General features: G+C 45.4%; 1 protein-coding gene across 5 annotated transcripts in view; it reads left to right on the top strand.

The window, feature by feature from the left end:
- The first annotated feature begins 1171 nt into the window (after positions 1–1171).
- The window catches only part of DGKI (diacylglycerol kinase iota), a 199452-nt gene continuing 172807 nt past the window's right edge, over positions 1172–27816 (top strand). For 4 of the 5 annotated variants that reach the window (XM_058804468.1, XM_058804466.1, XM_058804467.1 and 1 more), the window contains exon 1: positions 1172–1361. In XM_058804468.1, coding sequence (XP_058660451.1) covers positions 1177–1361 — 185 coding nt within the window. In that variant the 5' untranslated portion in view covers positions 1172–1176. Of the gene's footprint in view, positions 1362–27559; positions 27635–27816 lie in introns of those variants that run through there. The other variant, XM_058804469.1, reaches the window with a different exon arrangement.

Below are 27816 nucleotides of genomic sequence, written 5' to 3'. Positions count from 1 at the left end.
TTCCTTTTACAGTCCTGCATAAGAACCTTAGTTTTACTTCTAATAAGCAAGGGTTTCACATTGCTTAATTATACTTTACATGCTTCACTAGTAATTAAATGTAATCTGGGGATGGAATTGGAAAGCAGCGAGGATCAGGTGTAAGGAATCTCTTGACTGCCACGAACCTGATTGGCACAGGGCTCACACAGAAGAGGCAAGGCTGCTTAGGGGAGCCATCTGTGGAGCACAGGAGTTACTGAAATCTCTTCCTGCAGGCTTTGCCTTCTCTGTAGAGCATAATTGTTCATGCTTCTTCTTTTTTTTTTTTTTTATTTTTTAATGTCTTTCTATTTTGGATTGCATTACCACAGGGAACTTTTGCATACTGAAAACAAAGCACTGTCTGTGCATAATTCCTACAGTAATTTCTGTATAACTGCAGACCTGCAATAATTCCTGCAATAATTTCTGTATAGCCGCAGACCTCAACCTTTTCTGTACTTTTCAATCTTATTGTCACTGTCACCTCTTGTGCTGAAACACGCTGACACTTCCCTCTGAAGTTTTCCTTAGTGTCCCCTAATGAAGAAAGGGATAAGGTGGGAGTACAACTAACTTTATGGAAGGGCACCGTGATGCTCGTCAGGTGTCTCTGCCCCTGGGCGCTTTGAGACTCAGCGCACCAAACAGAGATCACAGGGGGGCAAATTGGAAGCGATTGGAAGACGAGGGCAGCGCTGAGTGCCCCGGGGCTCCTGTGCTCGCTCGGGAAGATGCTCACTCGGGAAGGTGTTCACTGGGAAGGTGTTCTCTCGGGATGTGTTCTCGGTGTGATGGGAAGTTGTTCTCTCGGAAGATGCTCTCGGTGCGTGTGGCGGGGCGCGGCCGCGGGGCGTGGCGCGGTGGGGCGCGGCCGCGGGGGCGCGGCGGGGGCGCGGCGCTGCCATTGGCCGGCGGCGGGCGTGGCGTGGCGGGGGCGTGGCCGGGCAGGAGTTTCCCACAATGCCCCGCTGCAGTGCGGCCGCCGATGGATGCTGCGCGGTCGCGCTGCCATTTGCAGCCGCCGCGGCTCGCAGCGCGCCCCGCGGCCCCGGGAGCTGCGGCGCCCCGGCCGCCCCCCAGCGCCTGCAGCCGCCGGCCGGGCCTCCCCTGCCCCCGCCTCCTGCCGCTGCTCGGCCCCGCTGCCCCGGCGCAATGAACCCCCCCGCGGCCGGCGGGGAGGAGACGGGGGCGGCGGGCGGCGGCTGCCGGGGCGCCGAGGGCGGCGGGGAGGCGGCGGGCGCCGCCGGGATCCCGGAGGAGCAGGGGCTGTCGGCGGCGGACGAGTCGCTGGAGGAGAAGCTGCGCAGCCTCACCTTCAGGAAGCAGGTGTCCTACAGGTGGGTGCCGGCCGGCCGGGCGCCTCTCGCTGCCTGGGGAGGCGGCCCGAGGGTCCGGCGGTGCTGCCCTCACGCCGCTGCCCGGCCGCGGCACCGCCGGACCCGCCTGACGCCTACGGGGCTCCTTCTTCATCCCGAAGTCCGAAAGAGCTCTCCCAGATCTTAAGGCAGAGAGCGAGCTGCTCCCAGCCCTGCTGCTGCCGCCAGGTTCGGGGTAGCGGCAGCGCCAGGGGAGATGGGGAGCGAGACGGGGAACGCGGGTGAAGTTCGGAGTTACTCCGAGCCAGAGCGGGGCTCCTGCCCGGCTGGCTGGGGATTAGAGCTTGCCCTTTTCAGTGGGAACACAGCCGCCCGTGATCCCGGCGCCTCCAAACGCTCCTCAAGGGGATGGGAAAAGCCCTTCTGGCGGCAGCGCTGCTCCCCGCGGGGGTTTGGCTGTGGGGATTCTCCCGGAGTGCGGTGTCCCCTCCCTGCCCGCTCCCACCCGCGCCCGCCGCCGTTGCGTAAGCCCCGGCGGCTGATAAGATAAGATGGGGGGCTGATAAAATAAGACAAGATAGGGGGGTGCTGTGCCCAGGCGTGGCTGCGGGCTGGGGGCCGCCAGTGACAGCCCCCGGGTGCCACATGCCCCGCTGGGGCCTGAGCGGGACGGTACTTCCATAATCACGGTCTTCTCTTGTCATGGCTGTGCGTTTGCCTCACGTGTCTGATGGCAAATAAGTGTTTTTTGTTCCTCCTGTAAATACACCTGCGTCGGTGGGGTTGGTCTGCTCCTCTGTTCCCAGCTAGGAGCTGCTAATTGGCAGCATCTGCCCAAAAGGATTGCTGGCTGAGAAGGTCCGTGCCAAAAAGTTTTTGAGTGTTACCTAATTCTGGTTGCAGAGCCCCTGTGGAGGCAGCACGCCATCAGTAACTAATGTTCTAGTGTGCTCAGGGATGAGCCCCCTCAGCTGGGAGGGCAGAAAACACAGAGCTGTTACTGGTCTCTGCAAGGAAAGAGTCTCTAGCCCCAGGTAAATTAGCTGAAGGCTCTCCCCAGCCATGGGGATGCTCAATGTGCTGCCAGTTTACAGCTGGGATAACTTAGGAGCTGGTCTAAGCTCTGCATGTGGCAGGGCTTACAGATGATGTAATTAAACACTCTTCCTAGCTGAGTTTTATATAATACCTGATGTGTGCAGAGAGGCTTTCCCCAGCAGGGCAGATGGTCCCAGCAGTGAGAGTGAAGTTTGGGATGATTCATCCTGGACTCAGTCAGGTGAGCGATGTGAGAATGAAAACTTAGTGGATACCTCTGAAACAAACATTGCATCAGCCAGCTCTGGGTGCTTTTGCATCTCTACCCTGACAGTTTTCTTAGCTTGTGCCATTTAGGGGCAAATCCCTTGCAGGTAAAGGCAAAGTCTGAGGTGCTGAAATAAGGTGGCTGCTAACAAAACAGGTTTGGTCTTGTGTTTGCTCTTGGGACAGAAAGGAAGGAGTTTGCAATAAGTCTTCTTAGTGGCTTTTTTGGGGGGTGGCATGGGTAGGGAAGAGAAGATAGTGAAATCTGTTTCTAATGTTCTGCTGTTTGTTGAGAAGTGTGTTAAAGTTGTGGGTATTCTTTAAGTTTGCTGCATGGTCAGTATTTGTAAGGGTTTAATGTTAGATGCTTTTAAGGGAAATGTAGGGTTTTTTTCGTCCTTCTCCTCTCCTTCATCTATGCAAGCATATAACAAGTCCTGAACTTTCAGATATCAAAGCCTTTTCTTAAGCACCTCTTGATGCCTATCACTCATTCTACTTGACTTAAGATACGTGCAAGAAAGTAAATTTTCTTTCCACCCGTGGATTTCCACACCTTTTCCTCGTTTATGGCTGGTTTCCTACAGATAATATTCACTTTATCATTTATCCATAATGAGAACAATCTGGATAGATAGAAGAGTATAAAACTTCCACAGAGGACCTCCACTGAGTTCTCCACACCCTGTAACCCCAGTCTCTTTAAATTGCTACCATTTCCCTCAGTAATTTATGGTGCTGAAATACATTTGTGAATGTAAATGGCTATGTTAGGTCCAGGAAAACCTATTTACATTGGCGCTTGGACTCCCTTACCCACTGGCACAATAGAAATTATTCAAGGCTTCACAGAGCCTTTCAAACAGCTCATTGAGGGCTCTATGCAGGTGCATTACATTGCCATACACACCTGTAGAGCTGTTTTTATACATTCAGGAATAAAAAAACCCCAACAGTTGCAACTTGCTTAAAATAATAAAGGTGCATGAAAATGCACGTAAAAGAATAAAACTGGTGGTAGCAGTTGAAGGAGTGAAATGGGAGGTCAGGGAATTGTTACAGGGGAAAAAAAGAAGAAAACCTTCTGCTGTGACAATGTTATTGAACTGCAGTTTGCCTGAGTCTGGGCTTAAAGTATTATCTTCACTTTTAATTTGTTGTTGAACAGCAAATATCCTCAATGTAACACATCTCTAATTAGCTGATATTGCTGTTGCTTGCAGAGAACTTGTTAGTTTCTCTCGAATGGCACCAAAACTATGAGTAACATGTCCAGAAATCAATGTTTTGTACCGATGTGCCCTGTAGCCTGAAACGCAGAAACCGCTGTATTAAACACGTCACGATTTTGTGTAGCAAACACCAACGTGGGCGTGTTTGTCCCCCCACTCAAGCCAGCAGGAGGAAAAACTTGCTGTAAATAGCACAGGTATGCTAGGTGGGGAGCCTGACAACGCCCATGGCCTTGCTCCCATGCTCCCAGACGTACCCACCTTGCAGCTGGCACTCGGCAGGGCTCGCTGTCCTGTCCGATCCGCTGGGAGCTGATCCGCGCTTGCTGTGCTCTGTCCCCAGCACTGTGCTGGAACTGGGGACACACACACACACGGTGGGGGATGTGCCACTGTCCCTGCCTGAGTGGGACCTGATGGATTTAGAGCACTTTGGAGTGTGGCTGCTCCCGTGTCCATGGCTGGAAGATCCCTCGAGTGCATCTTCCTTCTCCTGGGATCAGCCGGGGCAGCCGCCGGGACAGAGGGAAGGGATGGGACAGGACGGGATGGGGACTGCAAACAGAACCTTGGGTCCCTTGCAGCCCCTGTCGCCTTCCAAAGAGAGTGACAGCCACACAAATCTCCTTTTTCAGGTAGCAATCTCCCTTTTCATCTCTCAAATCTCCCTTTTCATCTCTTAAGCCATCCACTCCATGGCTGGATGCTGACATCAGGATGCCAGCAGCTAAGCAGCAATTCTTAGCCCTGATTTATGTTTTACCCTGCACATAAGGAGTTAAATATCTTAACGATGTTTTGGCTCTTCTGCTGAAAATCTGACACGTTGGCTTACAGAATGAAAAACTTTTTTTCTTTATTTTTTTTAATAAACTGATAAAACCAAAAGTTCAGTTTCCCGCCCCGCTGTTAAAAGATTGGCAAATGAAAACTGAAAAGTGAATTAAATGTGCACATCTGCCTGAGAGAAATGCTTTTTACAGTTTGGTTCTCAGAATAGTATTTACCCCATACATTTCTATACCCAGCAGATTATTTACAAGACATTGGAACAGAAAGCTGTGAGGTAATATTTTTTCCCTTTAGTTTTTGTTATTTTGTCATTGCAAAGTTTGTGAGGGACATTCTGATGTCTTTTAGATTAAGTAGGAGTTAAAGTTGCTTTCCTGAAGTAAGTTGTGATATAAAGAGAAATTCAGATTGTACCAAGGATAGGTGCTTAGTAAGAATATAAAATAAAAAGCTAAGGTAGGAGGAAACCTGGAAAATAAAGCATTATCTGGCAGTCTCCTGCAGGTATTTGCACCTCCAAAATCTAATCTGAAATGCAGTCTTGTCATTTAATTAAGCTTAGAGAAATAGTAAAAGTAATAAATAAATGAATAAAAACCCCAACCAAACAAAAGATCATCCCTAAAAATCAAAACAAGGCAAGCCAACTGAAACAATCAATAGTGCAAATGGTTTTTAATTTCTTAATTAATTATTATCTAGAATTTCAGGGAATCTTGATTAGTGGCATTGTAAATAAAACTGAAGTTGTAATTTTTAATGTCCGTCTTGTGAGAGCTCAGGTGATGCTTGGCAAACACCTGTCACCAGAGAACAGTTTTCCTAGAGAAATGCAGTTTCATGTTGACCAGGCTGAGAACTCCTGACTGAGGCAGTGGGTGGCAGGCTTTAGAGGTTTTGCTCCTCCCTGAGCCAGGAGTTTCCAAGTGTGGGGCTGTAATTAATGAACACCTCAGAGTCCTGTGCTGCTACCTGGCATTGTCCTGGCAGCTCCGTGCTCCTGCCGTGCCCTTGGCCAGACAGGGGATTCCGGCAGGGAGCCGTGCGTGGCCCTTTTGGTGATGGAGAGGTTGGAGGTGCTCTTTCCTTGGCTGCCCGAGTCCCCCGGGCACCCAGCTGCACTCCTGGAGCAGAGAGTCACTGTGAGAGCACCGCAAGGAGGGGGTTTGGGCTCTCCTGGCTGGAGTTTCTGCCCCTCGTGCCAAATGGATCTGTTTGGGATGTGCCTTGCGTGCTTTCCCGACCCTTCCTCTGCCAGCAGAAGGCAAGAATGGAGCTGGCCTCTCCCCCTGCACCATCAGCAGGAGCTGCTTGCCTGCCCTGGCACAGCAGTTATAATTAGAGCAGGTTTTATCACTGCTTTTGAAGGGGGAAAAGTTATGGCAAGGAAATTCTGGGAAATCCTTATTACACAAACCCTGTCACTGTTGATGAGCATTTAAGTACCTGAGACTACAGATGGGGACCAAAGTAGAAATGTAAATTTGAATACATCCTCATTATTTGTGTTCTTTTGTTTTCAGACATGATAACAGTCATAAGACACGCATCACTCCTCAGTAAATATTAAATATAGACAGGAAAATAGATGTGTTTCCTATTACTAAGGCTTAATTGTTTTATGAAATGTGACAGCATTCACTAGTGTACTGTGAAGTATTATTTATAACTTAAGCTGAATGACATTTGTAAAAATGAAAACACCCAACACAAGCCTTTGATCTTTTGATTGTTTTATTTTACCTAAGTTTCTTTGAATATTAATGCATTCTAATGCTATAAATGAGTGCAGCTACTCTGCATGAAAATGATGGATGGGTTTTTATTTTTTACCAAATGTCAAGGAAATAATTATCACTCTCTGGCCTAATCTCAGAGGATCTGCATGCAACTGTCTTTGTTAGGAGTTGTGGGCAGGGACTGTGCAGTCTTCTTACCACCCACTCGTGCAACAGTAACTCGATTTACTTTGTCACCCAAGACTTTCATCACCATTTTGCCATTTCCACCCAAAGCAGATGACTGGATGTTTTTGGTACATGAGGGGGCCTTCATGAAGCCATTTGATTTATAAAGCTTTGAGGTGGAAGCTCTGTGCTGCAGCAAAATGCAGAAAAATGCTAGGATAGTCAGAAAGAAGAATGCTACCATGGGAAAATCAAGTTGACATTTAAGGCTCCCTCCTGACATTGAGATGAGGCTGCCAGTCTGGCCATCAATGTCTCTCTATGCAGCACAAAGTGAAGGGACTCTCTTTGAATTTAAAGCGTGTCTGACCTTCTCCCTTCTGTATCTGGGCTTAGCAGCACCTCACAAAAGAGGTGCTGTGAGTGGTGACTCTGACTGAAATGACACACGAGCTGCAATGGAATTATGTACATAGTCAAAATGAGATAAGTGCACCAGTGATCCGAAAGGGTGAGCCTCTGTGGGCACATAATGAAGCTGTTGTGTAGCACAGGCACGGACCTGTACACTCAGATTGCCCTGCAGGTGGAAAATTTCATCGTGTGAAAAGTGCTGAATCAGGTGCCACATAACTTTGATGAAGTGGAAAACCGATTTTGTTCTCTCTAGTCCTTTGGAATAAACGAGCAGGTAGTCACTTCTTCTCTCCTGGGTCAGCCATGGGGCTGAAATGATCTTCTTGAAGCCTCACCAGACTTTTGATAGCTCTGTTTGGTTATTTTTTTGATTGTTTGGGTGTTTGTTTTTTTAAATTTTTTTTAAAAAAATTAATTGGCAGCTTGGCTGAGGTTTTGTGAAGGAGATGTGGATAGGCAACAATCTCCTGTGCTCTTTCTGTTGCTTTGTGGTACATGCAGCATGAGATACACACGTCACAGTCAGACAAAAGATTTCACAAATGTTAAAGAAAGGAAGAATGGGGGAAAGAATAACAATAATAAAAAGTCAGGAGTGGCAGCCTCACATCTTTGTATCCACTTCCAGTTACAGAACTGTCAGTGAAAAACTTTGCCTTGGAATACAATGTATGTAGAAATTTGGAACTCTTCTATTGTCTCGCTTTACAAAGTTCTTGTTTTGGTTCTTTAAAAGCTCTTTGTGAGTGGAAGTAATGCATGAACTCAAGTATATGAGTACATGTTCACCCACGTGTCCAGTGTTGGTCTGGGGGCATTTTTAGGTTCTTTTAGGTTTTGAATGATTCTATGACTTGCTGCCCTTAGCAAAGGAAAGTGGCGTGGGATGGGGTATATCTGAAAAAAAAGGGTTGAGAGCATCTCTAGGGAAGCCCATGTGTGTGTAGGGAGACTGCAGGGGTCTCTGTGTGGGTTAGTGCTGGGTATTTGGGGGCTGTGTGTGGCTAAAGTGATGTCCCTTCAGGGTGAAGAAGGTTTTATGGTAGGACATGAACATGAAAGATTTTGCTGTGTGTTTTAGAAGTTGCAATCATGTGGGAAAACCATCTGTGCTTTCACCAAAACCTGCTGGGCCCTCTGTGGGCTGAGAAATACACACCACAGTGTGCTGTGTGCTTGTGGGCCTTGGTGCATGCTCTGTATAAATATCCAGGGACAAAGATGAAGGATAAATGACAACATAACAGCAACAACCTTATGTTGTCATTATGTTGCTAATTCCAATGTATGGTGTGTGAGTTTTCAGCCTTTTTCTGTCCCTTTCTCTAAGGTAATGCATGTTTATGCATGCAAAACGTTAATGTGCTTGCTCATGGCAAGGCCATAGGTCTGATGGAAAGGGCAGTGCCAAGAGCTGTGTCCCAGGTTTTCATTTCTCTCCCTTTAAAAGGCCCCACATCTCTCTGGTTTCACTTCTCATTTCTGTCTATACAGTGCTTGTCCTTTCTGTTTCCCTGTGTCTGCTGGTGTGGATGTGCAATTCCTTCCCTGGTGCCATGTTGTGCCAGCCCCTGGATTCTCCCTTTACCCTCTCTCTGGGGATGCTGAGCTCCTGGTGAGGCTCTTGCTGAGGCACATGCAGCCCACTTTGTGAGCAGGAAAGCTGATTGCCTCTCAGCCAGCTCCTAAAGGCTTTTATTTTTCTACCTGGAAACTTGTCTTTTGTGTTTTGCCTAGAAAGGAATTCAGGGAGGATTTTGTCCATGGAGATAAAGATGTGTGCAGTCCTCACACCAGCACCACCTTGTCTAATGTGTGCCACATACTGGCACAGGCTACTCCAGTCAGCGCTTGAATTGGTCTCTGAGGAAAACACTGGGCTTGGGATGACTCTGGTTAGGAAAAAAAGAGGTTTTTCTACCTTAAATTTCACCAGAATTTTTTCTCTTACAAAAGATCACAGTCCCCCATCTGAGTCTGCAGAAGAGATCCACAAACAAAGTAGGAGACAAAGTAGTGTCAAGGAAGAGGCTGCTTGGTTTTTGACTCCAAAAAAAATCTAGTGTGCTGGTCAGAGCCTTACCTCAAATTAAAAGTGTAATTCTTGTCCATTGGATGTTGTCTCAGCTTTTTCCACCTGTTGGGCTGTAATCTGTGACAATCAATGACAAAGGCAGCCTGAATTTTTGTAGGTGCACTTTGAGAAACAGAGGGAAAGGAACACAGAGAGACTTATTTTAGAGTGCAGATGGATTCTGTGGGACAAAGTGGGAACAGATCTTCAACCCTAGCACTTAGAGCAAGACCTCTCATCCCGGCCAAAAAGAGACTGGAAGAGAAAAGGATTGAAACTGCAACTTACAGAGAAAACCTGAAGGCTGGGGGAGAGGCAGAGGACAGCTGTGCATGAATATTATAATTTGATCTTGCTTGGAGTATAATATACCCAAATATATCTAAAAGGGGCCTACAGAAAAGCTGGAGAGGAACTTTTTACAAAGGCATGTAGTGACAGGACAAGGGATAATGGCTTTAAGCAGAAAAAGGATGGGTTTAGATTAGATATTAGGAAGAAACTCTTTCCCAAGAGGGTGGTGGGGCACTGGCACAGGGTGCCCAGAGAAGCTGTGCATGCCCCATCTCTGGAAGTGCCCAAGGCCAGGTTGGAAGGAGCTCTGAGCAACCTGGGACAGTGGAAATTGTCTCAGCCTATGGATGGGGTGTTGTATCAGGATGATTTGTAAGATCCTTTTCAAACCAAAGCATTCTTTGATTCTATGAAGTTTTGCTTCTGACTTAATTCATTGAGCGAGTGGGAGGGTTCCTTTTTAAACATCTTCTGTAGCCTGAGGCTGCCACAGGGCACTAATTCTCCTTCTGAATGTCTCAACACCTTCAGTTAATTTAGTGAAATGGCTCAGCATAAAGTTGGGGAAGAGGCTGAGGGGAAAGGGAAGGATTTGCTAGATGTTCCTGAGGAATGAATGATCAATAAATAATGTTTCCATGACAAAGAAAGCTGGTGTAGGGCTGACCTTACCTGTGCTCTGGAATTGAGCCTGATAGGTATTTCCCAATACCTATCTATACTGCATTTTTGAGGAACTTTGGTAGTTTGAAACACTTGTGCTAGGAAAACCTTGGTAATGAGGTCCTGAACCTTTCCGTTCTGGATTTCCATTCCAACGCAGCTCTGAATGGCACTGCCAGCATCCCTTTCCATTTAACAGCTGTTTGAAAGCTTAGATAGGTTCAAAACTTACAGTTCCTAATGGGAAAGTGCTGTTTCATGATTTGGTTTCATGCCTTTTTTTTTTTTTTGGGTGGGGTGGGGAATGGAGTTATAACATTAAAGTCTACATATAAAGATTTGCAGCTCACCAGCCCTACGGCTACCTGACACTAATTCCATTGCTGTAGCCAAATGGCCAGGCAGTCAGAGAGAAGGGAGGTGTCTAATTGTACTCAAGATTGAGGTATAATTGAACACTTCATTTCTCCCCCTGTGGCTAAACAAGAGGGATGAGAAGATGAGGATGCCCTTCCCTTGGGCTGCCAATGAGGTGTGCAGCATCAGCAAGGAGGTCACTGATGGGCAGTGGTGCAGCTGGCAGCCCTGTAACCCCAGCTGGGCCACAGATGCACTGCACAGATAAATGATTTTGGTGCTTTTGGTGGTCTGACTCCGTGCAAGAGCTCTTGGAGGAGAGATGTGGGCTCTTCTTCAATGCCCAGGGACTTGGGGGAAGGTGTTTAGTGGTCAGAGGTGTGGGTAGTGGAAATGTGGTGGGCAAATACTTTGTCTTGCTTTCTAATATCCTTTTCAGATTTATTCAAAATTATCCATTCCTCCCTCGCTGTTACTAAGGAGTTTGTGTTTAATATGTACATCTAAAATATGTGCATATTAAGGCTATATGATACAGAAGTGTTTGGGGGTATGAGCTGATGCTTTTTAGAGAAGGAGTAAAAAATTATAATGTTTAATAGAGACATAATTATTAGAAGCACTACGCTTATGTAGAACTTGCTTCAATATTTGTAATTTCGCCAACTTCAAAGGATTTCAAAATTGTAAAATTTGTTTCAATATTTCTCATTTCTTTCAAAGGTTCATGAGTTTTGCCTGTCATAAAACCAAACAGGAAAGTCCTCAGTTGTGAGGTTATATTTCTTCTAAATTGTATGACTCATCAGGAAGCTTGACCCACTGGGGAGCATTTTCCAAGTGGAGCAGGGATTAGGCTTCAATTGCACAGATTCATCAAAGATGGTGAGTCGAACACCCTAGAATCCCTCTGTGCTCTGAAACTGCTCCCTGATGTTGTGTACTATGCAGGAGAGGGGACTGCCTGTGATGCTCTGAGAGGTGCCATGGGGTTTCTGGGCACCATAGGAGGGGATGAGGAAGCAAAATAGCTTTAAAGCCCGTTGGCATTAAAAGATGATGAGAAAATACCTTCCTGTCATCACTTTATTTCATTAGGTTGCTAATGAGTTTCCTCTAGGGATGGCAATGGGGTAGTTCTGATGCTTTTATCCAATTAGTGAGTGATCCCAGGAGTGTATCCTTTTGTGGTGAAAACACAGCGAGGTTCATTCCTCCTGGAGCACTGCATCCTGCAGGTGCTCTGAAGGCAGTGAAATGCCATGGGAAGGTGCATGCCAGGCCAGGTCCCTCATTACTAATTGCTGATGTTAGCCTGATCTGTGGGTTTGAGATGGAGCCCCAGAGGGCAATGGACTCTGTCGTGAAAGTAAGTGAAATGCCAAAGATGTGAATAAAGTTTCATTATGAGTTTTGAGGTTACTTGTAAGTTGAGACACTGAGAGAATTCGCATTTTAAAAACCCTGGTGCAGATAGGAAACAACAGATAAGTGCCTTTGATGCTACTGCCTCAAGGGATATCCACCACCAGCGCCTTGCCAGCTGCTTGTGCTTGTAGGAACCTTTGCTTCTGGCACTGTAGTCACCTCCAGCTTTTAGCTTGATTTAAAATGACATTGAAGAAGGAGTTAGCAACAGTACTGATGCAGCTGACATGGTTGGTTGTGGGTGGCCTTCTCTAAGTGAAAAGAACTTAAACTATTCCTTGTTCTCCATTTCTGTCTCTGCAGGTAGCCAAGAGCTGCAAGTGTCATTTCTCCTGCAGGGCACTGCATTTGGCTTTGCAGCAGGTAGTTTTGTCCCTGGCCAGTGTCTACCATGAGAGAATTCATGTCTTTCTATATTTTTTAGTTGCTCTCTGTCCTTTTAATTCTATAATTTCCCTTTGTTGCCCTGCCTTCACCCAGACCCCTGTGCTCTGTGTTATTTATATACCTGGGGCTGTGCAGCCCATGGTACAATGAACAAAGAACACAGAGCTACATGAACACTGGGTTTCACATTCCACAAGGTTAGATTTAAGTTATTGAGGTTGCTCAAACAGTTTTTTCCTGCCTCCAAGGTTAGTGTGAGCTCTATAGCACAGTGCTTTATCACTGATTCTTTACCATCAAGTTTCTCATGAGCTGCCTCCTTCTCCCCATTAGAGTTGCAGTGTGGGGAGTTTCCAAGCCCTGCAGTGCTAGGCTGTGTTGCAGAGGAGTTGCATGCTTTTTTATAGTGTAATTGGAATAGAGGCTGGTTTTTGACTTCTTTCTGTCAGTGCAACACAAACCTATGGCAAAAATGAAGAGGCACTAGTCATCCCCCTCCAGCTTTTCAGATTTTATTTTTCCCAGCTTTTTCAGGTACTGAAGGAATGCTGAGAGGTGTCTGACAAGCCCCAGTGATGCACAACAAACAGTGCTGGAGCAGGCTCCCAATGGGTTGGGTACAGGCTAGGGCTGTGATGCTTGCCTGGGCTCTCTTTTGGCTTTGTGATTCTTGATTCGTCCTGGACAGCAAACAGCAGAGCAGTGTTTTTCATTTCCTTGAGTGTGATATGGACCATATCACGGTTTGATAAATGTGCCGTGCTCCAGCGCAAACAGCAGAATTACCGAGTGTTGGGTTATTTGGCCTCTGTCTTGGCAGCACTTTGTTCCTCCTTTTTCAGCAGAGAGAAGGATGAGTAATGCTGGCTGTGATGCTGGGGCAGCTAGGAGCTGGATTGAGGCCAATGAAGCAGTTAAGATGCCCCCTCACAGATTTTACATCTGGTGTTTAGAAACGGCTGCCCCTTCAGTCTAGTGGCATAGGAGTGGCAGCTCTGTCCCCAAAAATCCCCTTAGCAATCAAACTTTAATCCATTTGAGAGGGACAAAACCCATAACCTTCGGCAGGGATGGCTGCAGGCAGTCTGGCCTGGCAGGCTCTGGTACCCCCAAAGGGAGGGCTGGCAGAAGCACACCTTTCCTGCTTTCCAGAGGAGACCCTGCTTGTCTTTCCCTCTGGGAACAGCCTGGGCTCTCCAGACCCCAGACTCCATCAACAACATAAGCCAAGCATTATGCGTGTTTATCCAAGCCTCTGGGCAGTCTCAAGCCAGAAGCACTCTAAGAAATGCTGTCTGGGACAGGGCAAACCCAGAGAGAGTGTTGTGTGAGCTTCTCTTTTAAAGAATGTGTTTAGAAAAATCTCACATGTGATTAAAAACAAAAAAGAGACTGAGTGGAGTAAATTCTGCTAATTTTTCCTATTTTATTTTTAAATGAAGGACATAAGCCTGAGCTATCTCTGGCTGCAACTGGGTGAGATGTTCAATATGACACACAAGTAATTTTATTTTCTCATATGTAATCTTCTAGTCACCTATTCAAGAGGAAGGAATACATTCTTTCCAATTTTCACCTCATGTCTGGTGAAAATGTGAGAGATCAGATACTAGGGAATTTTAAAGGAAAACCTAATCTGATCCCTTGGATGGGCAATATGGCATTTTTTCCCTAATCCCTGGATTGCTCAGTTCCCTCTCCTCCCCTTACCCCCACCTCCTCAGTGCAGAAAGGAAAGCACTGAAATGTGATTTTGCCATCAGCAGAGGATGGGTTGAAGCTGTCATTTTCCTGCCCATACAACAGCTTCTTCCAATTCCAATTTCCCTTCTTTCTGAAGAAAGGCTTTGAGTTCGGTGTTTGTGTTAGTACCTGGTCCAGTAAGGCACGGCTGCTGAGCTGGGGGCTCCTCTCCTTTCACAGCTCGTGCTATTCTTCTGTGGGAAGAGATCAGATGAGTAATTTGGGGAGAGAGATGGAGGGAAAAAAGGAGCTGACCTATGGCTTTGAAAGTGCTGGGTTCATTCCTCCTCATTTCCTAATTGGCAGGGAGTGCCTTCTGCTCAGGGAGAGACAGAGGCAGGGAGAACTTCCAGCACACTCTGATTATACCCCTCCTCTGACCTAGCAGAAAAAGAAGGTAATTCACTTTTTTTTCGCTCTTTGGCCTTTGTCCTAAGATTACTCAAGTCTTTTGCTTCATGAAAATTGGAGATCATCCCATTTTACACATGAAGTGCCAAGATACCAAATGGCCTTTCCTTTCTGCCACCAGTGATGTTATTTTGCTATCCTCTGTGGCTGTGCATCTTATCAGTCATAAAGCTGAGCCTGACTGCCTGCTGAAGGATATGGATGTGGGCCTGCTCCATGTGTCTGCTTCTCCCATCTGTTTGTGCTGGGAGCTGCAGGTGATAAAAAAACGATTTGATTATTTCAACCCACTCAGAGTTTTGGATCCTCCATATGACCAAAGATAGGCTTTTCAGTGGGTCACCAGCAATTATAAAATGAGAGACGGAGGGGAAGGAAGGGTGGGAAGTTGTGCTTAGAGTAATACTTTATAACAAATTTTTCCAAGCTTGAAAGAAGTCAATAAGGATGTGAAATACAGAGAGAAAGAAAAGAGGGAAGAAATAAGCTGGGGTACCAAAATCAACTCCACCCACTTTGATCTGATGGGTGAAAAAGAGAAAGATGTGGATTCCTCTCCTGCAGGAGACGCAGCTTGCTGTCTCAGGAGGCAGCTCCCTGGCAGGTCAGCTCTCCTGCCCACTCCTGCCTGCATCATGCCCAGAAATCACAGGGGTCTCCTGGGTTCTGCTGTGTCCCAGCTGTGCCTGGACAGCAGCCCCTGTTTCCTGCATGGGATCCCCTTTTCCAGCCCCATTCCCAGCCACCCCTACCCAAACACACCGTGGGAGCTTTTTGTTCCTGATTCAGTCACTTTGCAAACAGTGTCACAATTTGTCAGGTGCTGAGCATGATATTTGCTTGATGGAAATGTTGGCCCTATTGTGAATCAATCCTAACAGCTTCTCACAGCGAGGTTGTGAGACAATGAGACAAATTTACTACACAGGCAGACAAAGCAGCTCCTATTATGTGTGCAACCACAAATAATAGGAGGATAAATGGGAACCAGTGAAAATATCTTCATGATGGGTGGCTGCAGGCACAACAGTGTGTGTCAGTGGCTGAGTGAGTGAGTGAGTGAGTGAGTGAGTGAGTGAGTGAGTGAGGGAGGTGCTGGGGACAGCCAGGTGAGCCTGCAGGGCTCCTGCCTGATGTGCCTGAGCTGGGGGTGTGTGCTGAAACCCAGGAAAGGTTTCAAAGCCATTCTGTGAAGAGTCTGCTCAAACAGAGTAGGAAAAAACATTTGTTTTTTAAATGATGACCTTTTGCTCATTCTAAGGAAGTTTGGCATCAGGTAATACTTGTGAAGGTACCACAATATATGCATTTTCTTGTAGTTCCAGTCTGCTGTGGTGGAGAAGGGTAGCTTAAAAGTTCCCAGGGGAACATTCTCGTTGTAAAAATATTTTTGACATAATATTTTCCAACTAAATTATTCTGGGAAAGATGCTGTTTTAAAAAAAAAAAAAAACAAACTCACAATATGACCAATGTATTTATCTATTAATCTTGTAAGTAAAATATAGAATGGTTGAAATTATAATTCATATTTTATATATATATATATATAACATATATAATATAATATATAATGTATAAATATATATTATATATAAATATATAATGTATATTTATATATAACATATATAATATATATTGCATTATATGTATAATATATTTTATATTATATATATATAAAATATATATAATCCTGAGTTCTTCTTTTCACTCTGATTCAAAAGAGAAAAGTGATTTTGTTTTGATCTGAAATATGAGAATTTTCCAATGAATGGGATTGCAGGCCAAAGTTATTTGGTAGCATTTGTGAAACTATCTTGGCCATGATTCATTTTTTATGATAGGAATGTGTTGTAATGACCACATCTAGAGCTGGTCAGCCCTATGGCACTCAGCCTCTTTTGAGCTACCAGAGACTGAAGGAACATGGAAGATAAATTGTCCTCTGACTGCTAGCAGGAACTTCTTGATGTCATGATTAAAATATGTCATCAGAGTAATATTGGGTGGCCATCCAAATTTTTCCAGCTAAAGAGCGAGGTCATTCTCCAGGGATGTCTGAAAGCTGAATGTACATCAGGTGTATGGTTAATGGTTGGTTTTTTCCTTTTCTTTCTGAGAATGTTCTGAATCTGGGAGTCTTCCTCTGCAGCTACTGGTGGAAGTAACTGGTCGGTAGAAAGCTGAGCAGTCACTTACTGGCAGCAACTCTTGTCCTACAGAGAGTAAGAAAGTGATGTCTGGTGTTAGAGCTGGAAAGGCTCCTGCCCTGGAGAGGTCTTCAGGCATTTCTGCTGCTCCTTTCTCAGCATGGAGCAGCTGGATCAGGATCTTGGCAGGATGGGGATCTCTCTCTCCCACCATGCTCTGCTTGCTGAGCACCACGGTGTGCTGGGCTCAACAGAATTTTGTACTAGTCAAATTTCTGTGAGATTTGGCTCTCTGGCCTGAGCAGCTCCCATCCAGCTGGTCTGGGTGGCAGAAAAGGAAGGAGGGTAAGGCTGAAGGGTATTGGAAACTGCAGCCTGGAAACAAATGTAAGAGAGAGGTGAAATAGCAAGGCAGTGTTATAGTAAATTGTGTCTGGACAAGGGATTGCTGAATTGTCAGTCACAGAACAGTGTCTGCTTGTACTGGTTTTGCTGTTCCAGACATATGCCTCCCACAGGATTTAAGAACTTTCTTGGGAAGAGACCATGTGAATGTGCAGTTCTTGCCATTAAGGCTAATGCATTTCCTTCCAATGGCTCTGCTGTGATGAATCAGTCCCCACATGCACATCTTAATGGTTGGTGTCACGCCCTGCTGGCTCTGGAAAAATTGTGAGTGCTGGTATGTGTGAAAAAGTCAGTATGAGGAGAGGAGGAATTATTTCTGCAGGATAATTTCAGGCTGGGGACACTACCCCTACTCAATGGTTGTTAGCATGTGAGGGAGTCTTCTCCAGAGGACCATTTTGCCAACATAATTCTGCCTCCAAACTGTTCTCTGGAAGAGTCCATCTCTACTGACTGCAGGCAGTCCATGGAAAGCTGTCTTAATATTAGTTTTTATGTGGACCCTTCCTACAAACAGGGTGAATATATGTATATTCTTCTTAGTGTTTGACAAATGCTTCCAAATTGAAAAAAGGCAAAACAGAGTTTTTCTTGCAAAAAAATGGTGGGTTTTCTTTTTGTTTCTTGGGATTTTTTTGGTTGCTTGGTGTTATTTTTTTTTTTTTTTTTAGTTTTGTTGTTGCTGTTTGGGGTGGTTTTTTTTTGGCAAGATATAAATCTGCTTTGAAGTGGAAGTGGTGGCTTCTTTTAGTGGATGCTGGCAAGTGTGTCAGTTTTATAAAGTGCTGCAATATCTCTCCAGCCAAATAGAGATGTTGCCATTTTGCCTGCTGTGAGCTGCATCTCGAAAATGAACTGCTTTGCCAGCTGCAGGGGCAGCTGGGAGCCCCTTGTTCTGTGACTCTGCCCTGGTGCAGGACATGAGAGCACATCTCTTGCCTCTCTAGGGTGTGCACATCTAGGGGGGCACGTTTGTCATGTTTTCCATGAGCTACAATAGATTGTCAGAGAAGTGAAATGCGCGGATTGCCCATGACTGCTGGTCTCAGGATTGCTCTCGAATGGTTCAAAGCCAGCCCTGGCTGCTGAAAGGAGCATGTGTTAGAGGAGGGTGCCTCTGTGCAGGTCCTGATGTTATTCCCTGGGACAGTCCCTTTTTTGGTGAGCTTTGCTCTTAGCTTAACATTTGCTGTTGCTCTAATTCATTTACCTCGCCAGAATGGCACAAACAAAACCTGCAGGGGGGAAGGAATGGGGACAAATCATCTTTATTGTGAATATGTGACACCTCCAGCTGTTGATGGTGTGCTGAATGGCACCTGGGTGGCTGGCATCTGACCTCTTTATTAGTTTTACTCTTTTCTTCCTTTGATTTGTTGGGAGCCTGAAAAGCTATAGATGAAATGAAAAAGGACTAAAGAAGGGTAAATCACTTCAGGCATTCAAGCGTGTTTGTGATTATTCTGCAGGAAGAAAGATGACAGGCTGTGGTTATTTGGTTTATAAGTAGAAGAAAATATGATGGAATAAGTGAGCTCAGGGGCTTTTTCTTTGCTTGCCATACATGATTGTTTTGTGTGTATTTAACAGGGACTTCACTGCTGCAGCAAATCATTGAAGGGGAATATTCAGTGGAATCCAAAGAAGGATTAGGCTTTAATAGGAAAATGAATTGCATTTGTAACAAGCCTGACTGCTGAGTACTGACAATGTCACTGGAGCTGCCAATGATTTCTTGCTTCAGGAGCTGAGAATGTGATCTGGAGGGGCTGGAAGGGAGTGTCTGTGCACTGCACCTCTCCATCCTTCACTGGGCACATGCCTGTGCTTCTGTCTGCCTTGCCCTGAGTTGGTGGGACATTGAGCAGAGTTTTGAACTCATTGGGCAGTGATTTGATCAGGCATGACAGCCACTAAGAACCTAAACAAATAGCAGAGAAGCTAATTCTGTTCCCCTATCTAAAATTCTAATCTTGTTTGTGACATCATAATTGGTTGCCATAGGGACAATTATGGTGTCATAAAAAAAGGATTAATGATGAGTTTAAGTGAGGATTAAGCAGCTGGAACAGATGAACTTTTTAATAACTCCTGCCTCCTCTGAAAGCTACTGTTTTGTGCATAAAAATATAGCTCCAAATAAAGAATGATGGGCTGCATGAAAGTGAATATGCACTGAAGGAACTATTATGCATGCAAAAGGATATTGCTCTAAGTTTCTGAGGTCTATCAGGATGCTGCACTGTAAAGGAAATCTCATCCATGTAGAGAAATGCTGGAATGAGCAACAGATCTCCTGTGTTTTTTTCCAGGTGTGAAGCTCCACAGTTTATTTCTGTGCATCTTTCTTTTGTGTATTTAAAGATGAAAAAGTATGCATACTTGGGGTGAATGTTCCACTGTACTTAGTTTAGAAAATAAGTATGAGGGAAGTGATATGTAGAAGATAAATGAATATTGATGCAACTTAATATATTCACTTGTGAGGGTGCTTCAAATTTTAGTGGCTTGTCTGTTTGGAATAGGTTTTGTCAAGAAAATCAGGATTCCTGGAGCTAGCATATTTCAGGATAGATGATCTTAGCTTTTGCCTGTGCTATAAAGCTGGGAGGGCTGCTCAACAGAGAGCAAATCAAGCAGCCAGGATCCTTGTGCCCAAGCTGACAGGATCTGAACTGCTGCATTAAATGGTCAGTTCACACATGTTGTCCATGCTCCTGATTGTATGTGATTTGTAAATCAAAGCTTTGAAAGCAAATCTCTATTGCTGATTTGAAAAGCAAAGTTTTGAAAAGAGCTGAATAGTTTCTGCAGCAGGAGTGTCTGTGCTGGCTGCTTTGTCCTGCAGGTTCCCTCAGAGCTGGGCAGGCTCCGTGTGGCTCTTGCTGCCCTGACCCCTCTGCAGTCAGGTATTGGCAGAAGGGCCCTGGACAGCAATTATTAACACGTGACAGGGGATGGAAAAGTCCTGTGAATGGCTCTTGGGATGGACTCAGTGGCAAGAAACTACCTGAGGGCCTGTGTGTGGGTGTCAGTGCTTTGTTGTCTCTCTTGCTCTTGTTACCTTTGCTTAACTCTTTCTGTCTCTCTCCTCCCGGCTCTTCTTGGTGCCTGTTACGAGCTGGAGAGGAAGGACTGTTTCTGGGAGGGGAAACACAGGGCTCCTGAGCTTTTCTGGGCACCCAGCTCTCTTGCTTATTGCCATGATGTTGGTCTTTGTTGGGACTTTTGGAGTGGAGTAAGAACAGCACCAACTCTTTGGTTGTGGTTGCTGAGCCCTGGAGCAGAGCTGCTCTTGCATCCATTATTGAAGTGCACGGCAATCCTTACCAGAGTGCACAGGCTTGCAGACAGGGGCTTGTATGCCAGATCTCCTGGCATTTCTGCTGGGATTGCATGGATTTGTATACCAGGTGCTCCTGGCATTCCTGCTGGGATTGCATGGATTTGCATGGCAGGTGTTCCTGGTATTCCTGCTGGCATTGCCTCCTGCCTTGGGTGCTGCTGGCAGAGGAGGTTGGGTGTCCTTGGCCCTGGCCCTGCTCTTGGCTGCTGCATGCTGAGCACAAGCCTCTCTCTGAAGCGTTTTTGGGGAATAATGACAAACTCTTGGGTCTTCAAAATCCTGTACAGGTGTACATTAATCTCTGCAACATCACTGGGGTGGCAGAGGACAGGCTGTTCTCTTACCACAGGAGAAGAAATTCAAGAGAAAAGGTTAAGCAGTGAATTTTTCAGGTGTTAGTAGAGGTCCTTTCAGAGTACCTGCTCAGGGCCACATGAGCTTGGGGCACCCAAGAGGCTTTCTCTGATTTTTAGCCAGGCTGAAGGTTTCACCACAATTATAGGGGATTTCTGTGGGTATAGTGCCAGTAGGTTTGGATGCTCTGACTGCTGCCTTCTCCTTTCATTTATCTCTTCTCTCCCAAAGTCTTTGACCTTCATTCCTCCTGGATGAATGCAGCAGCCCAGTGTACAGCATTTCACCTCCCTCTGCCCCCAGGCAAAAGATTTGCTGGCCAAGGATCCAACCCTGCTGTTTTGCAATGCTTTGGGAAGAGCAGTTTATAACTGCCATGAGCTGTACTCTGGCTAGTCCTGCCCTCCAAGATACTGAAATCAGCTTGGGAACAAAAATTTTAACAAAATTGGAAGTATTAGAAAGCAAGCATTTTTATTACAGTGCTGGACACATCTGGGGGACTTTTCCCCTAACTGGATGTGTGTTGTGAAATTTTACAACAGGGTGTTTATTCCACCATGATTGATCATATTCATTATAGCATATTTCCTAGCTAATGCATGAACATCACTTTTCCTAGAATTAATTTAGAGGCCTTTGCCTCTTACTGGAAGTCTTCTTATGGTTCTGAAGGGTCATCTTAAGGTGTTTCTGGTGGTCATATTCACCGAGAGCCCCTAGTATTGTGATGACTTTGCCTTGAACTTCTCTTAGGGCACGTGCTGTTATTTCTTGTTGCGTAACTTTGCCACAGAAGCCCCTATGTTCCCCATTACCTGTTTATCCACTGGTCCTAGCTATGTTTTTCATCCTGTGTGCCCACTTTTACCTTCTTTTATCTAATTTGCTAGTTAGTCTTTAAGGTCTATTTTGCATCTTCAAGGCAACTGGTAATTGTTGTTCTCTGTGTTGTCAGTAGGAATATTACAGAGTAGGAGGGTGGCTGCTCTGAGCTTTGTGCAGGATGGGGAGTTCTGTGCTCCCATGTCCTGGAGCAGCAAGTGCAGGACAGAGTGGCTTGATGAGCCCAGAGCAGGGCAATGGCTTGTGCCAACACAGACCCCTATAATCTGTGCTTTCAGGGGGAGCTAAACCCCTCTGCTGTGTGGACCTTGGTGGTTCTCTTCTGAAATAGATTATCTAGTTGAGTCTCTTTCTAGATCACAGCAGTAATTCCTTGAGGAATGGCTAAGAGGGCACAAACAATTTTATCATCTCCTCCAGACTGAGAAGGTTTGCCCACCACCAGGTGTGGAGATTCAGGCAATTTGAGAATGCAATACCCAAGGAACTACTTGGTTATTTTTTCCATCTGAGCTTCTCCAGCAGTCTGCAAGCTCCTCCCTTCCCACCCAGAGATGTGGGGCTCTGGCTGCCCTGGGCACACCTCAGCTCAGTGCCAGCTTCCTCAGGGTTTGTCCAGGGACCTGGTGCCACCAGTATAGTGATGGGGACCTGCTGGTACATCAGAGGGGTGAATCTGGGAGAAAGCACTGCCCTGGCTCGCTCTCAGATGTGGTCCCTCCCTTAAATCCCAAGTTTTCCTTTGTAAAATCAGAGGCATCCTGTTTGTTTACAACAGGCTGCACCAGGTTCCTTCCTCCTTGCTTACAGCAAAGGCAAGGTGTAGAGCTGGAAGGAGAAGTGTTCTGTTCTAACTCCTGTGCTCTCAGGCACTGAGATAAGCTTATCTCAGCTGTGTCTTGGACTGTCTGTGTATGGCACGTGCTCAGTGAGAGGGCACAACTGTGTGCCTCTGAGCTGGGCAGGAGAACATTATTCATGAGTGGTCACATGCAGCTGACAAATGTGGAATTGGACCAGTGGTACCCCACAGTGCAGCACAAACAGCCTGGCTGTGCCCTGAGTGCCTGCTGTGCTGCTGGGGCTGGTGGTGGAGGTGCCCCTTGTGACAGCAGAGCTCATGATCTGCCTCTCTGTGGGTGAGGAACAGGACAGGGCTGTCCCTCCTTTCAAACAGGGTGTGAGTACATCTCTAGGCTAGCACAGCTGTTCTCAGAGTCACCTTGCCCTTGCAGAGTTCAGATGGACACCAGCAGCACTTTCTGCCCCAGGCTGAGGGTTTCAGGGACTGGTCCTGCCTGCCCGGGCTGCAGAAGTGTTCCCTGGAAGTGCAGTCCTTGTGGTCTCAGGAGGCATTAAATACAGGTTAAACTGAAAAGCAAGTGGGAGCAGTGGGTCTGGATGTTAACATCTGCCAGAGCACAGAGGAAGTACGTGAAGCAAGGGGAATTTCTCTGTCTTGTTGAACCCTAGGCAAGAATTGTGAGCCAGAATGCGTCAATAATGTGTTTATATAGATGCCTTGAGCTCCCTGCTGCTTTCCAAAACACAGCCATAAGCTAAGCCTGTTTCACCTTGTGACATTTGAAACCTGTTTCCATTTGCTACATCAAAATCCCTCCCCTCCCCCAGTATTTTATCTTTGTCCTAATTAATCAGAAGATTATTAAAAGTCCTTACCCAAACCTCGTGAACAACTTCTTAAATTCTAGACTGAGTTTATTTCACTTTAGCTGGGACTGAAGTCCTCTACCTCTTGTAAGTTACTGAAAAGCCTTTGATATTGGTTTGCTCACACATGGGTGAAGACACTGTTCTGGTTTTATTAGTGATCTCCATATCAGAGAGAAGACCAGGCTCTGAGGCTAACCTGGAGGTCTTTGAAAGAAAGCTAGAGGCAACCAACACCCCAGATCCCAATCCCATTAATTTCCATCAGATCTGCTCTCCAGCTTCTTTGATTCCTCTGGAAAATTGCTGCAAGTGGATCCACCTCAGAGGAGCCTTCTGTGGATCAGGGTTTGGTGGCTCTAGAGAGGATGTTGATGCTGTCCTTGTTTGAAATGGGGACTTCCCATGGGTGAAGCAGTAACAGTTTATATCTCACCTAAATCTGGGCCTCACTCTTTAGGGCTCCCCTTTTTAGATATTTTAGAAATATTAAGTAATAAATTTCACTGCAAGATATGTGCAAATGGGAAATTATTTCTGGCTTAGTATTTCTTTTCTGAAGAGCTGTTCAGTCTTATGAGGGTTTTGATGATGGTAAATGAAGAAAAGAAAACCCTCCAGCCAAATATCTCTTGAACAGAACCCCCTTTTCATCTGAATCTGGGAACATGAAAGTACAAATCTGTCTCTTGCTGGAAAATTTCATTTCTGTTCTAATTTGTAATAGGTCTCTAGGTGCTGCAACAATTTCCTTTCTCTGCAGATTTATCCTGAGCCTTTGTCAACAGTTTGGAACTGAATGGATGTTTAAAGTACATTTTTCTCTATTCTTTCCCCTTACATGAAGTAAAAAAGAAAAGTCTAAGCAAGTTGGTGACCAAAATGAGCCATGGAGACAAAAGTGTTAAATATGAGTCAGACTATCTTGTTTTAGCGTGTGAGTCAGCTTTGGTTTTAAGAAAAACATTTAAAAGATGATTGGAAAAAATGCTGAATGGAAATATTTCAGAAGAGTCTCTGTGTCCCTGAGTGAGAAGATGGGAGATTTACTTATCTCCGTGCAGAAATGATCACAAAGTGTTAAAAGTAGTACAAGTGATGAGCTCATAGAAATTGAAGGGTCTTCTTTGGGAGGATCATGCCCAGTGTCCCCATTTATGGCAGAGGAAGTGTTATTGAAAGGGAATATCAGGGTGCAAGGCCAGGGCAGTGAGTCCCTTGGTTTACCAGGCACAGGTGCCAGGAACATGTGGGTGCTGGGACTCCAGGGAAGGAGAGACTGAACTGCTCTGCCTGAGCTGCCTTGGAGGCCTTTGGAGCTGGACTGAGGCACTGGAGGCTGCTCCTGCCCTTGGCTGGTGAGCCAGGGGTGCTGTGACCACTTTTTGGGGAGGAGACTTTGTGCGTGCACTGAAGTTCAGCCACCTCGGTAAGAGGGTAGCAGGTGTGAAGGGGAAGGGAGCATTTAGAGAATGGAAAGACTGAGGAGCTGGCAGAAATCTATGGAAGGTTTTTCCTCTCTGGATTTGTTATACCTGCTTCCTGTATTTCACAGCATTACCTTTTTGAAAAAAGGATGATCAGCCCAAAGGGATAATCTTCGTCTGTAAAGCTGGAAAACACCAGCAGAGAAGAGCAGGTGATGTGTGGCACAAAATAGCAAATGAACCAGCTAAAAAGCTATCCAAATTCCCTGTAAAAAGAACATTTTGAGAAAAAGCAAAGAGTTGCCATTAGCATGGAATGGACTATTGCTGTGCACTGTAAATGAAGTAAATTTATTCCTGAATCCACTCTGCCTTTAAGAGCTTTGCTTGTAGCCAGACAAAATGTTTATTTGAAGAACACAGTAGCTTCTTCTTACTCATGGATAAAGATGAACCAGCAAACGGTGGAAATGCATTATTATTATACTTCATCACAGGGTAAGGGTTATTATGTGCTCTGCCTGGCTTTACTTGTTGTAAAAGGCTACAGCACTCAGAGCTTTTAGAAAGCCACAGTGGTTATCTGCTTGAAGCAAAAGCAAGGGATTTTTTATTTACTGCTCTAGCTCTCAGTGCTCATCCTTGGGTTTGAAGTAAAATTTCAGCAGGAACTGGGAATGGCAGGGGTTTTGCTTACTCTGCTTTTACTTGCTGTCCTGATGTTCAAACATTGTCAGGTCCTCCATGGAAAAATAAGCCAAAGAGGTGGGGCTTCCCCCCACCAGTTTTATAAGTAGATACTCAAGTTTTCACCTAAATATAAAAAATGGGAAGGGAACTGAAACCTACTCATATGACAGTTGTTCCAGTGACCTCTCAGGAACCACCTCTTCCCTCTGTCTCCCCCTCATCTTTTTTTCACTTGGCTACTCTGGGGCAGTCACAGGGTACTCCTCAAGCCTCCCTGGATGTACTGGTTTCTTGTCTTCATGCTGGGCACCTCCTGAAGCTGACAAGAAAGTCAAACACTGGGTGCTGGGGGCAGGAGCCAGCAGAACTTCTCAGGAATGTGGGATCGGTGGAAAGACAAGCACCCTTGGAACACACGAAGGTTGGAAGATTCCATGTGTGCTGGTGCACATTTATCTGCGTGCTCCAGGTTGTCATGTGTGTATTTATATCTCTGTGGGCCACCTGTGTGATCCACATTAGCTGCAGAGTGTGTGTCAGCATGTTTGTGTACAATAGTGAGCTCATGTAGTAAAGGAGCAAAGGGACTCTTTAAAGGGCTCACCCTGTTGGTTTCTGTCATGGCAATTGGAGTGGAGAGCTAAAGAGGAATTTTCTCCTTAAATGTCACCAAGTGGCTTTAAATGTGTGGTGTGGAACACTTGAAGTAGTGGGGTGTGACAGAGGACTTTTCAGACTTTAAATGATGTTGTGCTTTTAATAACTTCTTGTGAATTCATGCCTTGAAGTGCGAGAATTTTAGAGGGGTTTATGTGAAGGGTAAGAGGACTGAGATTTGACCTGCCCTCAGAACAAAGTTAGCTTGGTGCTCCTGATCTGTGCAGTGCTTATTCTTCCTGAAGCTGGGGTGTGATGTTCTGGATGATGTTGGCTCTGCTGCAGCAGGCACAGAAAGCTGGGCCACCTTCAGGATGCCAGGCCACTCAGGAGACCTTTCCTCAGTGCCTGCCCTTTGGTTCCCTGAGTGGATAGACTGAGCACCCATCCCTGCTGGTTATCCCCCTTCCAGTGAGTGGAATTCTGATGGGATCCCCAAGAGCTGGCTTTCTTGTTCTCCTCCTCCTTTTGTCGAAATTACCCTGGCTTTGAGAGCTGTAAAATTAGTGGTTTCAGAACCTCTCAATTGTATTTGTAACTCTTCATGGTCGAGGTGTTTCTTGGTGTGAATGCACACAAATCACAGTGATTTGGAAGACAGGATGATATGTTTGCAACAGCCTCTGTACAGACTGGATTAAATACTGAATAATTTGGGACAAGGGAACCCCAATTATTAGTTCCTAGCTTTCCCTAATGAATCATAATGTTGTGTGTAGATCTTCATAAATCTTACTTGGTTTATAACTTCACTTGCTCCTTAGAAAGAGGCAGCCCTGCAGAAATCACTGAACATTGCAAACCCCTCTGCACTGGTTTCTCAGCTGTTGAGCCCTCATGCTGTGCAGATGTTTTCTAACCCATCAGCTCTCTAGTTTCTACTCCTCTTATTCTAAATCTTAGACTTCATTTACAGGCCTTTATCCAAGTATTTTCCTGTCTCTGTCTCAACAGCATCCATCATTGAAAACAAAGATGGACTCAGTATGAAAGGCTGTAGGATTGATTTGTTCAGTTTTCTGCTCATCTCATGTATAATTTGGTATCTGTTGGAACAGACAGAGTGACTCCCTGTGATTTCCTCTGACTACCCTGGGCTCCACTGTCCAAATGTGATTTTGAGGCATATTTTATTGATTATTGAACAGGTGTAGATGACTCTGTGAGCTGCTGTAGCTGTGGTCCAGGACCCTGCACCTTAATTTTGTGTGTATTGTATTTATTTCTCAAGTTTTATTGATTTTTTTTTTTTGGTCTTTTTTGTAATTTTTGACAAGAGATGGCATTGTGGAACATAAAGTGTTGCTACATTTTGTTTCAATTTAGTTGAATGTAATACAATTTTCTTAGTCAGTCATTTGCCCAGATAAGTATGTAAGCACTCAGTGTTTATATTTTGCAAGCTGGGGAGGGTCTAATGCTATCTAGCAGGAAATCAGATTTTATATAGCTGAATATAGTACAGCAAAAGTAATTTGGTGTGGGGGGATAGAATGCAAGAAAATAAAGATCGTGCAGAAGGCAATCTCATCCCTGAGGAGTTGCAGCTGTACTAATTACCAAAGATTAGGAACAGGGCTGCCCTTAACAGGCCGCAGCTGTGTCCAATGAGGATGGGTGCTATAAAAGAGTGGGTTAGCTGATTAAGAAGAAAGCTGGGGTTTGTTTGCTGTGCTGTGAAGAAGAGGGAGGAGTCAGTGCTGTGAGGAGATGGCCGTGAGAAATCACCAAGAAGGTATGGAACTTTTGCAATAAGATGACAACAATTTGGGTTTTTTTTATATTAACAACAAAATCTTATTTCATGGTTATGAATTTTGAGCCCTAAACTTTAGCCTTCTGATGGTATTGGCTGTGAATATATTTTTAAAATTTAATAGCTAGCTAACAGTGAAATTTTTAGTAAATCCCTCCTGT

This window comes from Ammospiza caudacuta, chromosome 5 (genome assembly GCF_027887145.1).
Source record: "Ammospiza caudacuta isolate bAmmCau1 chromosome 5, bAmmCau1.pri, whole genome shotgun sequence".
Classification (NCBI taxonomy): domain Eukaryota; kingdom Metazoa; phylum Chordata; class Aves; order Passeriformes; family Passerellidae; genus Ammospiza; species Ammospiza caudacuta.
Note: the sequence above shows the minus strand (reverse complement) of the source record. Positions and strands in the feature narration are given on the sequence as shown.